Below are 12,979 nucleotides of genomic sequence, written 5' to 3' on the forward strand. Positions count from 1 at the left end.
GTGGGAATGAGCAGACACTCCTGGAGGAGTCGGCAGAGCAGGCAGACCAAGGAGTTCATCTTCTCAGAGCTGCTGTCCAACCTGCACTTGCGTGGGAACCAGAAGACACTCGTGGAGGAGTTGGCAGAGCAGGCACAGCGTCGCGACGAGATGCTGCTTCTCAGAGCTGCTGTCCAACCTGTACTCGCGTGGGAAGGAGAAGACACTCCTGGAGGAGACGGCAGAGCAGGCAGACCAAGGAGTTCATCTTCTCGTAGCTGCTGTCCAACCTGTACTCGCGTGGGATAGAGCACACACTCCTGGAGGAGTCGGCAGCGCAGGCAGACCAAGGAGTTCATCTTCTCAGACCTGCTGTCCAACCTGCACTAGCGTGGGAACCAGAAGACACTCATGGAGGAGTCGGCACAGCAGACACAGCGGCGCGACGAGGTGCTGCTTTTCAGAGCTGCTGTCCAATCTGTACTCGCATGGGAACGAGAAGACACTCTTGGAGGAGTCGGCAGAGCAGGCAGACCAAGGAGTTCATCTTCTCAGAGCTGCTGTCCAACCTGTACTCGCGTGGGAGTAATCAGACACTCCTGGAGGAGTCGGCAGAGGAGGCAGACCAAAGAGTTCATCTTCTCAGAGCTGCTGTCCAACCTGTACTCGCGTGGGAACGAGAAGACACTCCTGGACTAGTCGGCAGAGCAGGGATACCAAGGAGTTCATCTTCTCAGAGCTGCTGTCCAACCTGCACTAGCGTGGGAACGAGAAGACACTCCTGGAGGAGTCGGCAGAGCAGGCACAGCGGCGCGATGAGATGCTGCTTCTCAGAGCTGCTGTCCAACCTGCACTCGCGTGGGAACCAGAAGACACTCGTGGAGGAGTCGGCAGAGCAGGCACAGCGTCGCGACGAGATGCTGCTTCTCAGAGCTGCTGTCCAACCTGTACTCGCGTGGGAACGAGCAGACACTCCTGGAGGAGTCGGCAGAGCAGGCAGACCAAGGAGTGGATCTTCTCAGAGCTGCTGTCCAACCTGTACTCAAGTGGGAACGAGGAGACACTCCTGGAGGAGTCGGCAGAGCAGGCCGACCAAGCAGTTCGTCTTCTCAGAGCTGCTGTCCAACCTGCACTCGCGTGGGAACCAGAAGAGACTCGTGGAGGAGTCGGCAGAGCAGGCACAGCGGCGAGATGAGATGCTGCTTCTCAGAGCTGCTGTCGAATCTGTACTCGCGTGGGAATGAGAAGACACTCGTGGAGGAGACGGCAGAGCCGGCAGACCAAGGAGTTCATTTTCTCAGAGCTGCTGTCCAACCTGTACTCGCGTGGGAGAGATCAGACACTCCTGGAGGAGTCGGCAGAGCAGGCAGACCAAGGAGTTCATCTTCTCAGAGCTGCTGTCCAACCTGTACTCGCGTGGGAGTAATCAGACACTCCTGGAGGAGTCGGCAGAGGAGGCAGACCAAAGAGTTCATCTTCTCAGAGCTGCTGTCCAACCTGTACTCGCGTGGGAACGAGAAGACACTCCTGGACTAGTCGGCAGAGCAGGGATACCAAGGAGTTCATCTTCTCAGAGCTGCTGTCCAACCTGCACTAGCGTGGGAACCAGAAGACACTCGTGGAGGAGTCGGCAGAGCAGGCAGAGCGTCGCGATGAGATGCTGCTTCTCAGAGCTGCTGTCCAACCTGTACTCGCGTGGGAACGAGAAGACACTCCTGGAGGAGTCGGCAGAGCAGGAAGACCAAGGAGTTCATCTTCTTGTAGCTGCTGTCCAACCTGTACTCGCGTGGGAACCAGAAGACACTCGAGGAGGAGTCGGCAGAGCAGGCACAGCGTCGCGACGAGATGCTGCTTCTCAGAGCTGCTGTCCAACCTGCACTCGCGTGGGAACCAGAAGACACTCGTGGAGGAGTCGTCAGAGCAGGCAGACCAAGGAGTTCATCTTCTCAGAGCTGCTGTCCAACCTGCACTAGCGTGGGAACCAGAAGACACTCACGGAGGAGTCGGCAGAGGAGGCACAGCAGCGCGACGAGGTGCTGCTTTTCAGAGCTGTTGTCCAACCTGTGCTCCCATGGGAACGAGAAGACACTCTTGCAGGGGTCGGCAGAGCAGGCAGACTAAGGAGTTCATCTTCTCAGAGGTGCTGTCCAACCTGTACTCGCGTGGGAACGAGCAGACACTCCTGGAGGAGTCGGCAGAGCAGGCAGACGAAGGAGTTCGTCTTCTCAGAGCTGCTGTCCAACCTGTACTCGCGTGGGAATGAGAAGACACTCCTGGAGGAGTTGGCAGAGCAGGCAGACCAAGGAGTTCATCTTCTCAGAGCTGCTGTCCAACCTGCACTTGCGTGGGAGCCAGAAGACGCTCGTGGAGGAGTCGGCGGAGCAGGCACAGCGTCACGACGAGACGCTCCTTCTCAGAGCTGCTGTCCAACCTGTACTCGCGTGGGAACGAGCAGACACTCCTGGAGGTGTCGGCAGAGCAGGCAGACCAAGGAGTTCATCTTCTCAGAGCTGCTGTCCAACCTGCACTCGCGTGGGAATGAGAAGACACTCCTGGAGGAGTTGGCAGAGCAGGCAGACCAAGGAGTTCATCTTCTCGGAGCTGCTGTCCAACCTGTACTCGCGTGGGAACGAGCAGACACTCCTGGAGGAGTCGGCAGAGCAGGCAGACCAAGGAGTTCATCTTCTCAGAGCTGCTGTCCAACCTGCACTCGCGGGGGAACCAGAAAACACTCGTGGAGGAGTTGGCAGAGCAGGCACAGCGTTGCGACGAGATGCTGCTACTCAGAGCTGCTGTCCAACCTGTACTCGCGTGGGAACGGGAAGACACTCCTGGAGGAGTCGGCAGAGCAGGCAGACGAAGGAGTTCATCTTCGCGGAGCTGCTGTACAACCTGTACTCGCGTGGGAACCAGAAGACACTCGTGGAGGAGTCGGCAGAGCAGGCACTGCGTCACGATGAGATGCTGCTTCTCAGAGCTGCTGTCCAACCTGTACTCACGTGGGAACGAGCAGACACTCCTGGAGGAGTCGGCAGAGCAGGCAGACCAAGGAGTTCATCTTCTCAGAGCTGCTGTCCAACCTGTACTCGCGTGGGAATGAGAAGACACTCCTGGAGGAGTTGGCAGAGCAGGCAGACCAAGGAGTTCGTTTTCTCGGAGTTACTGTCCAACCTGTACTCACGTGGGAACAGGCAGACACGCCTGGAGGAGTCGGCAGAGCAGACAGACCAAGGAGTTCATCTTCTCAGAGCTGCTGTCCAACCTGCACTCGCGTGGGAACCAGAAGAGACTCTTGGAGGAGTCGGCAGAGCAGGCACAGCGGTGCCATGAGATGCTGCGTCTCAGAGCCGCTGTCCAACCTGTACTCGCGTGGGAATGAGAAGACACGCGTGGAGGAGTCGGCATAGCAGGCAGACCAAGGAGTTCATCTTCTCAGAGCTGCTGTCCAACCTGTACTCGCGTGGGAGTAATCAGACACTCCTGGAGGAGTCGGCAGAGCAGGCAGACCAAGGAGTTCATCTTCTCAGAGCAGCTGTCCAACCTGTACTCGCGTGGGAGTGATCGGACACTCCTGGAGGAGTCCGCAGAGCAGGCAGGCCAAGGAGTTCATCTTCTCAGAGCTGCTGTCCAACCCGTACTCGCGTCGGAGTGATCGGACACTCATGGAGGAGTCGGCAGAGCAGGCAGACCAAAGAGTTCATCTTCTCAGAGCTGCTGTCTAACCTGTACTCGCGTGGGAGTAATCAGACACTCCTGGAGGAGTCGGCAGAGCAGGCAGACCAAGGAGTTCATCTTCTCAGAGCTGCTGTCCAACCTGTACTCGCGTGGGAGTGATCGGACACTTCTGGAGGAGTCGGCAGAGCAGACAGACCAAGGAGTTCATCTTCTCAGAGCTGCTGTCCAACCTGCACTCGCGTGGGAACCAGAAGAGACTCTTGGAGGAGTCGGCAGAGCAGGCACAGCGGTGCCATGAGATGCTGCGTCTCAGAGCCGCTGTCCAACCTGTACTCGCGTGGGAATGAGAAGACACGCGTGGAGGAATCGGCATAGCAGGCAGACCAAGGAGTTCATCTTCTCAGAGCTGCTGTCCAACCTGTACTCGCGTGGGAGTAATCAGACACTCCTGGAGGAGTCGGCAGAGCAGGCAGACCAAGGAGTTCATCTTCTCAGAGCAGCTGTCCAACCTGTACTCGCGTGGGAGTGATCGGACACTCCTGGAGGAGTCCGCAGAGCAGGCAGGCCAAGGAGTTCATCTTCTCAGAGCTGCTGTCCAACCCGTACTCGCGTCGGAGTGATCGGACACTCATGGAGGAGTCGGCAGAGCAGGCAGACCAAAGAGTTCATCTTCTCAGAGCTGCTGTCTAACCTGTACTCGCGTGGGAGTAATCAGACACTCCTGGAGGAGTCGGCAGAGCAGGCAGACCAAGGAGTTCATCTTCTCAGAGCTGCTGTCCAACCTGTACTCGCGTGGGAGTGATCGGACACTTCTGGAGGAGTCGGCAGAGCAGGGAGACCAAGGAGTTCATCTTCTCAGAGCTGCTGTCCAACCTGTACTCACGTGGGAATGAGCAGACACTCCTGGAGGAGTCGGCAGAGCAGGCAGACCAAGGAGTTCATCTTCTCAGAGCTGCTGTCCAACCTGCACTTGCGTGGGAACCAGAAGACACTCGTGGAGGAGTTGGCAGAGCAGGCACAGCGTCGCGACGAGATGCTGCTTCTCAGAGCTGCTGTCCAACCTGTACTCGCGTGGGAAGGAGAAGACACTCCTGGAGGAGACGGCAGAGCAGGCAGACCAAGGAGTTCATCTTCTCGTAGCTGCTGTCCAACCTGTACTCGCGTGGGATAGAGCACACACTCCTGGAGGAGTCGGCAGCGCAGGCAGACCAAGGAGTTCATCTTCTCAGACCTGCTGTCCAACCTGCACTAGCGTGGGAACCAGAAGACACTCATGGAGGAGTCGGCACAGCAGACACAGCGGCGCGACGAGGTGCTGCTTTTCAGAGCTGCTGTCCAATCTGTACTCGCATGGGAACGAGAAGACACTCTTGGAGGAGTCGGCAGAGCAGGCAGACTAAGGAGTTCGTCTTCTCAGAGCTGCTGTCCAACCTGTACTGGCGTGGGAAGAAGCAGACCCTCCTGGAGGAGTCGGAAGAGCAGGCCCACCAAGGATATCATGTTCTCAGAGCTGCTGTCCAACCTGTACTCGCGTGGGAACAAGAAGACACTCCTGGAGGAGTCAGCAGAGCAGCCAGACCAAGGGTTTCATCTTCTCAGAGCTGCTGTCCAACCTGTACTCGCGTGGGAACAAGAAGACACTCCTGGAGGAGTCGGCAGAGGAGGCAGACCAAGGAGTTCGTCTTCTCAGAGCTGCTGTCCAAACTGTACTCGCGTGGGAACGAGCAGACACTCCTGGAGGAGTCGGCAGAGCAGGCAGACGACGGAGTTCATCTTCTCAGAGCTTCTGTCCAACCTGCACTCGCGTGGGAACCAGTAGACACTCGTGGAGGAGTCAGCAGAGCAGGCACAGCGGCGCGACGAGATGCTGCTTCTCAGAACTGCTGGCCAACCTGTACTCGCGTGGGAACGAGAAGACACTCCTGGAGGAGTCGGCAGAGCAGGCAGACCAAGGAGTTCATCTTCTCAGAGGTGCTGTCCAACCTGCGCTAGCGTGGGAACCAGAAGACACTCACGGAGGAGTCGGCAGAGCAGGCACAGCGGCGCGACGAGGTGCTGCTTTTCATAGCTGTTGTCCAAACTGTGCTCCCATGGGAATGAGCAGACACTCCTGGAGGAGTCGGCAGAGCAGGCAGACCAAGGAGTTCATTTTCTCAGAGCTGCTGTCCAACCTGTACTCACGTGGGAACGAGCAGACACTCCTGGAGGAGTCGGCAGAGCAGGCAGACCAAGGAGTTCGTCTTCTCAGAGCTGCTGTCCAACCTGCACTCGCGTGGGAACCAGAAGAGACTCGTGGAGGAGTCGGCAGAGCAGGCACAGAGGCGCAATGAGATGCTGCTTCTCAGAGCTGCTGTCGAACCTGTACTCGCGTGGGAATGAGAAGACACTCGTGGAGGAGTCGGCAGAGCAGGCAGACCAAGGAGTTCATCTTCTCAGAGCTGCTGTCCCACCTGTACTCGCGTGGGAGTAATCACATGCTCCTGGAGGAGTCGGCAGAGCAGGCATACTAAAGAGTTCATTTTCTCAGAGCTGCTGTCCAACCTGTACTCGCGTGGGAACGAGAAGACACTCCTGGACGAGTCGGCAGAGCAGGGATACCAAGGAGTTCATCTTCTCAGAGCTGCTGTCCAACCTGTACTCGCGTGGGAATGAGCAGACACTCCTGGAAGAGTCGGCAGAGCAGGCAGACCAAGGAGTTCATCTTCTCAGAGCTGCTGTCCAAACTGCACTCACGGGGGAACCAGAAGACACTCGTCGAGGAGTTGGCAGAGCAGGCACAGCGTTGCGACGAGATGCTGCTACTCAGAGCTGCTGTACAACCTGTACTCGCGTGGGAACGAGCAGAAACTCCTGGAGGAGTCGGCAGAACAGGCAGACCAAGGAGTTCATCTTCTCAGAGCTGCTGTCCAACCTGTACTCGTGTGGGAATGAGAAGACACTCCTGGAGGAGTTGGCAGAGCAGGCAGACCAAGGAGTTCATCTTCTCGGAGCTACTGTCCGACCTGTACTCACGTGGGAACGGGCAGACACTCCTGGAGGAGTCGGCAGAGCAGACAGACCAAGGAGTTCATCTTCTCAGAGCTGCTGTCCAACCTGCACTCGCGTGGGAACCAGAAGAGACTCGTGGAGGAGTCGGAAGAGCAGGCACAGCAGCGCCATGAGATGCTGCGTCTCAGAGCTGCTGTCCAACCTGTACTCGCGTGGGAATGAGAAGACACTCGTGGAGGAGTCGGCATAGCAGGCAGACCAAGGAGTTCATCTTCTCAGAGCTGCTGTCCAACCTGTACTCGTGTGGGAGTAATCAGACACTCCTGGAGGAGTCGGCAGAGCAGGCAGACCAAGGAGTTCATCTTCTCAGAGCTGCTGTCCAACCTGTACTCGCGTGGGAGTGATCGGACACTCCTGGAGGAGGCGGCAGAGCAGGCAGACCAAGGAGTTCATCTTCTCAGAGCTGCTGTCCAACCCGTACTCGCGTCGGAGTGATCGGACACTCATGGAGGAGTCGGCAGAGCAGGCAGACCAAAGAGTTCATCTTCTCAGAGCTGCTGTCCAACCTGTACTCGCGTGGGAACGAGAAGACACTTCTGGAGGAGTCGGCAGAGCAGGGAGACCAAGGAGTTCATCTTCTCAGAGCTGCTGTCCAACCTGTACTCGCGTGGGAATGAGCAGACACTCCAGGAGGAGTCGGCAGAGCAGGCAGACCAAAGAGTTCATCTTCTCAGAGCTGCTGTCCAACGTGTACTCGCGTGGGAACGAGAAGACACTTCTGGAGGAGTCGGCAGAGCAGGGAGACCAAGGAGTTCATCTTCTCAGAGCTGCTGTCCAACCTGTACTCGCGTGGGAATGAGCAGACACTCCTGGAGGAGTCGGCAGAGCAGGCAGACCAAGGAGTTCATCTTCTCAGAGCTGCTGTCCATCCTGTACTCGCGTGGGAATGATCAGACACTCCTGGAGGACTCTGCAGAGCAGGTAGACCAAGGAGTTTGTCTTCTCAGAGCTGCCTTCCAACCTGTACTCGCGTGGGAATGAGCAGACACTCCTGGAGGAGTCGGCAGAGCAGGCAGACCAAGGAGTTCATCTTCTCAGAGCTGCTGTCCAACCTGCACTTGCGTGGGAACCAGAAGACACTCGTGGAGGAGTTGGCAGAGCAGGCACAGCGTCGCGACGAGATGCTGCTTCTCAGAGCTGCTGTCCAACCTGTACTCGCGTGGGAAGGAGAAGACACTCCTGGAGGAGTCGGCAGAGCAGGCAGAACAAGGAGTTCATCTTCTCGTTGCTGCTGTCCAACCTGTACTCACGTGGGATAGAGCACACACTCCTGGAGGAGTCGGCAGCGCAGGTAGACCAAGGAGTTCATCTTCTCAGAGCTGCTGTCCAACCTGCACTAGCGTGGGATCCAGAAGACACTCATGGTGGAGTCGGCACAGCAGGCACAGCGGCGCGACGAGGTGCTGCTTTTCAGAGCTGCTGTCCAACCTGTACTCGCATGGGAACGAGAAGACACTCTTGGAGGAGTCGGCAGAGCAGGCAGACTAAGGAGTTCATCTTCTCAGAGCTGCTGTCCAACCTGTACTGGCGTGGGAAGAAGCAGATACTCCTGGAGGAGTTGGAAGAGCAGGCCCACCAAGGATATCATCTTCTCAGAGCTGCTGTCCAACCTGTACTCGGGTGGGAACAAGAAGACACTCCTGGAGGAGTCGGCAGAGCAGGCAGACCAATGATTTCATCTTCTCAGAGCTGCTGTCCAACCTGTACTCGCGTGGGAACAAGAAGACACTCCTGGAGGAGTCGGCAGAGCAGGCCGACCAAGGAGTTCGTCTTCTCAGAGCTGCTGTCCAACCTGCACTAGCGTGGGAACCAGAAGACAGTCACGGAGGAGTCGGCAGAGCAGGCACAGCGGCGCGACGAGGTGCTGCTTTTCAGAGCTGTTGTCCAAACTGTGCTCCCATGGGAACGAGCAGACACTCCTGGAGGAGTCGGCAGAGCAGGCAGACCAAGGAATTCATTTTCTCAGAGCTGCTGTCCAACCTGTACTCACTTGGGAACGAGGAGACACTCCTGGAGGAGTCGGCAGAGCAGGCAGACCAAGGAGTTCGTCTTCTCAGAGCTGCTGTCCAAGCTGCACTCGCGTGGGAACCAGAAGAGACTCGTGGAGGAGTCGGCAGAGCAGGCACAGAGGCGCGATGAGATGCTGCTTCTCAGAGCTGCTGTCGAACCTGTACTCGCGTGGGAATGAGAAGACACTCGTGGAGGAGTCGGCAGAGCAGGCAGACCAAGGAGTTCATCTTCTCAGAGCTGCTGTCCCACCTGTACTCGCGTGGGAGAGATCAGACACTCCTGGAGGAGTCGGCAGAGCAGGCAGACCAAGGAGTTCATCTTCTCAGAAATGCTGTCCAACCTGTACTCGCGTGGGAGTAATCAGACACTCCTGGAGGAGTCGGCAGAGCAGGCAGAACAAAGAGTTCATCTTCTCAGAGCTGCTGTCCAACCTGCACTAGCGTGGGAACCAGAAGACACTCGTGGAGGAGTCGGCAGAGCAGGCACAGTGTCGCGATGTGATGCTGCTTCTCAGAGCTGCTGTCCAACCTGTACTCGCGTGGGAATGAGAAGACACTCCTGGAGGAGTCGGCAGAGCAAGAAGACCAAGGAGTTCATCTTCTCGTAGCTGCTGTCCAACCTGTACTCGCGTGGGAACCAGAAGACACTCACGGAGGAGTCGGCAGAGCAGGCACTGCGTCACGATGAGATGCTGCTTCTCAGAGCTGCTGTCCAACCTGTACTCGCGTGGGAACGAGCAGACACTCCTGGAGTAGTCGGCAGAACAGGCAGACCAAGGAGTTCATCTTCTCAGAGCTGCTGTCCAACCTGTACTCGTGTGGGAATGAGAAGACACTCCTGGAGGAGTTGGCAGAGCAGGCAGACCAAGGAGTTCATCTTCTCGGAGCTACTGTCCGACCTGTACTCACGTGGGAACGGGCAGACACTCCTGGAGGAGTCGGCAGAGCAGATAGACCAAGGAGTTCATCTTCTCAGAGCTGCTGTCCAACCTGCACTTGCGTGGAACCAGAAGACACTCGTGGAGGAGTCGGCGGAGCAGGCACAGCGTCACGACGAGACGCTGCTTCTCAGAGCTGATGTCCAACATGTACTCGCGTGGGAACGAGAAGACACTCCTGGAGGAGTCGGCAGAGCAGGAAGAACAAGGAGTTCATCTTCTCAGAGCTGCTGTCCAACCTGTACTCGTGTGGGAACCAGCAGACACTCCTAGAGGAGTCGGCAGAGCAGGCAGACCAAGGAGTTCATCTTCTCAGAGCTGCTGTCCAACCTGCACTAGCGTGGGAACCAGAAGACACTCGTGGAGGAGTCGGCAGAGCAGGCACAGCGTCGCGATGAGATGCTGCTTCTCAGAGCTGCTGTCCAACCTGTACTCGCGTGGGAACAAGAAGACACTCCTGGAGGAGTCGGCAGAGCAGGCAAACCAAGGAGTTCATCTTCTCAGAGCTGCTGTCCAACCTGCACTAGCGTGGGAACCAGAAGACACTCATGGAGGAGTCGGCACAGCAGGCACAGCGGCGCGACGAGGTGCTGCTTTTCAGAGCTGCTGTCCAACCTGTACTCGCGTGGGAATGAGAAGACACTCGTGGAGGAGTCGGCAGAGCAGGCCGACCAAGGAGTTCATCTTCTCAGAGCTGCTGTCCAACCTGTACTCGCGTGGCAATGATCACACACTCCTGGAGGAGTCGGGAGAGCAGGGAGACCAAGCAGTTCATCTTCTCAGAGCTGCTGTCCAACCTGCACTCGCGTGGGAACCAGAAGACACTCGTGGAGGAGTCAGCAGAGCAGGCACAGCGTCGTGACTTGATGCTGCTTCTCAGAGCTGCTGTCCAACCTGTACTAGCGTGGGAACGAGCAGACACTCCTGGAGGAGTCAGCAGAGCAGGCAGACTAAGGAGTTCATCTTCTCAGAGCTGCTGTCCAACCTGTACTCGCGTGGGAACGAGGAGACAGTCCTGGAGGAGTTGGCAGGGCAGGCAGACCAAGGATTTCATCTTCTCAGAGCTGCTGTCCAACCTGTACTCGCGTGGGAACAAGAAGACACTCCTGGAGGAGTCGGCAGAGCAGGCAGACCAAGGAGTTCATCTTCTCAGAGCTGCTGTCCAAGCTGCACTAGCGTGGGAACCAGAAGACACTCATGGAGGAGTCGGCACAGCAGGCACAGCGGCGCGACGAAGTGCTGCTTTTCAGAGCTGCTGTCCAACGTGTACTCGCGTGGGAATGAGAAGACACTCGTGGAGGAGTCGGCAGAGGAGGCAGACCAAGGAGTTCATCTTCTCAGAGCTGCTGTCCAACCTGTACTCGCGTGAGAGTGATCAGACACTCCTGGAGGAGTCGGCAGAGCAGGCAGACCAACGATTTCATTTTCTCAGAGCTGCTGTCCAACCTGTACTCGCGTGGGAACGAGAAGACACTCCTGGGGGAGTCGGCAGAGCAGGGAGACCAAGGATTTCATCTTCTCAGAGCTGCTGTCCAACCTGTACTCGCGTGGGAATGAGCAGACACTCCTGGAGGAGTCGGCAGAGCAGGCAGACCAAGGAGTTCATCTTCTGAGAGCTGCTGTCCAACATGTACTCGCGTGGGAACGAGAAGACTCTCCTGGAGGAGTCGGCAGAGCAGGAAGAACAAGGAGTTCATCTTCTCGTAGCTGCTGTCCAACCTGTAGTCGCGTGGGAACCAGCAGAGACTCCTGGAGGAGTCAGCAGAGCAGGCAGACCAAGGAGTTCATCTTCTCAGAGCTGCTGTCCAACCTGCACTAGCGTGGGAACCAGAAGACATTCATGGAGGAGTCGGCACAGCAGGCACAGCGGCGCGACGAGGTGCTGCTTTTCAGAGCTGCTGTCCAACCTGTACTCGCATGGGAATGAGAAGACACTCGTGGAGGAGTCGGCAGAGCAGGCAGACCAAGGAGTTCATCTTCTCAGAGCTGCTGTCCAACCTGTATTCGCGTAGGAACGAGAAGACACTCCTGGAGGAGACGGCAGAGCTGGGAGACCAAGGAGTTCATCTTCTCAGAGCTGCTGTCCAACCTGTACTCGCGTGGGAATGATCAGACACTCCAGGAGGAGTCGGCAGAGCAGGCCGACCAAGGAGTTCATCTTCTCAGAGCTGCTGTCCAACCTGTACTCGCGTGGCAATGATCAGACACTCCTGGAGGAGTCGGCAGAGCAGGCAGACCAAGGAGTTCATCTTCTCAGAGCTGCTGTCCAACCTGCACTAGCGTGGGAACCAGAAGACACTCGTGGAGGAGTCGGCAGAGCAGGCACAGCGTCGCGATGAGATGCTGCTTCTCAGAGCTGCTGTCCAACCTGTACTCGCGTGGGAATGAGAAGACACTCCTGGAGGAGTCGGCAGAGCAAGAAGACCAAGGTGTTCATCTTCTCGTAGCTGCTGTCCAACCTGTACTCGCGTGGGAACCAGAAGACACTCGTGGAGGAGTCGGCAGAGCAGGCACAGCGTCGCGACGAGATGCTGCTTCTCAGAGCTGCTGTCCAACCTGCACTCGCGTGGGAACCAGAAGACACTCGTGGAGGAGTCGGCAGAGCAGGCACAGCGTCGCGACGAGATGCTGCTTCTCAGAGCTGCTGTCCCATCTCTTCTCGCGTGGGAACGAGCAGACACTCCTGGAGGAGTCGGCAGAGCAGGCAGACCCAGGAGTTCATCTTCTCAGAGCTGCTGTCCAACCTGTATTCGCGTGGGAGTGATCAGACACTCCTGGAGGAGTCGGCCGAGCAGGCAGACCAAGGAGTTCATCTTCTCAGAGCTGCTGTCCAACGTGTACTCGCGTGGGAGTGATCGGACACTCATGGAGGAGTCGGCAGAGCAGGCAGACCAAAGAGTTCATCTCCTCAGAGCTGCTGTCCAACCTGCACTCGCCTGGGAACCAGAAGACACTCGTGGTGGAGTTGGCAGAGCAGGCACAGCGTCTCGACGAGATGCTGCTACTCAGAGCTGCTGTCCAACCTGTACTCGCGTGGGAACGAGAAGACACTCCTGGAGGAGTCGGCAGAGCAGGAAGACCAAGGAGTTCATCTTCTCGTAGCTGCTGTCCAACCTGTACTCGTGTGGGATAGAGCACACACTCCTGGAGGAGTCGGCAGAGCAGGCAGACCAAGGAGTTCATCTCCTCAGAGCTGCTGTCCAACCTGCACTAGCGTGGGAACCAGAAGACAGTCATGGAGGAGTTGGCACAGCAGGCACAGCGTCGCGACGAGATGCTGCTTCTCAGAGCTGCTGTCCAACCTGTACTCATGTGGGAATGAGCAGACAC

General features: G+C 57.3%; 1 protein-coding gene across 1 annotated transcript; it reads left to right on the forward strand.

Annotated features, from left to right (window-relative positions):
- Positions 1 to 5,054: 5,054 nt before the first annotated feature.
- LOC134808497 (uncharacterized) lies at positions 5,055 to 6,079 on the forward strand (the record flags this gene model as incomplete). The annotated part of the gene is made up of 1 exon (XM_063794439.1): positions 5,055 to 6,079. A coding segment is annotated over one exon (930 nt), but the record flags the coding sequence as incomplete, so codon positions are not given.
- Between the last annotated feature and the right edge of the window lie 6,900 nt (positions 6,080 to 12,979).

This window comes from Pan troglodytes, chromosome 16 (assembly GCF_028858775.2).
Source record: "Pan troglodytes isolate AG18354 chromosome 16, NHGRI_mPanTro3-v2.0_pri, whole genome shotgun sequence".
Classification (NCBI taxonomy): Eukaryota; Metazoa; Chordata; class Mammalia; order Primates; family Hominidae; genus Pan; species Pan troglodytes.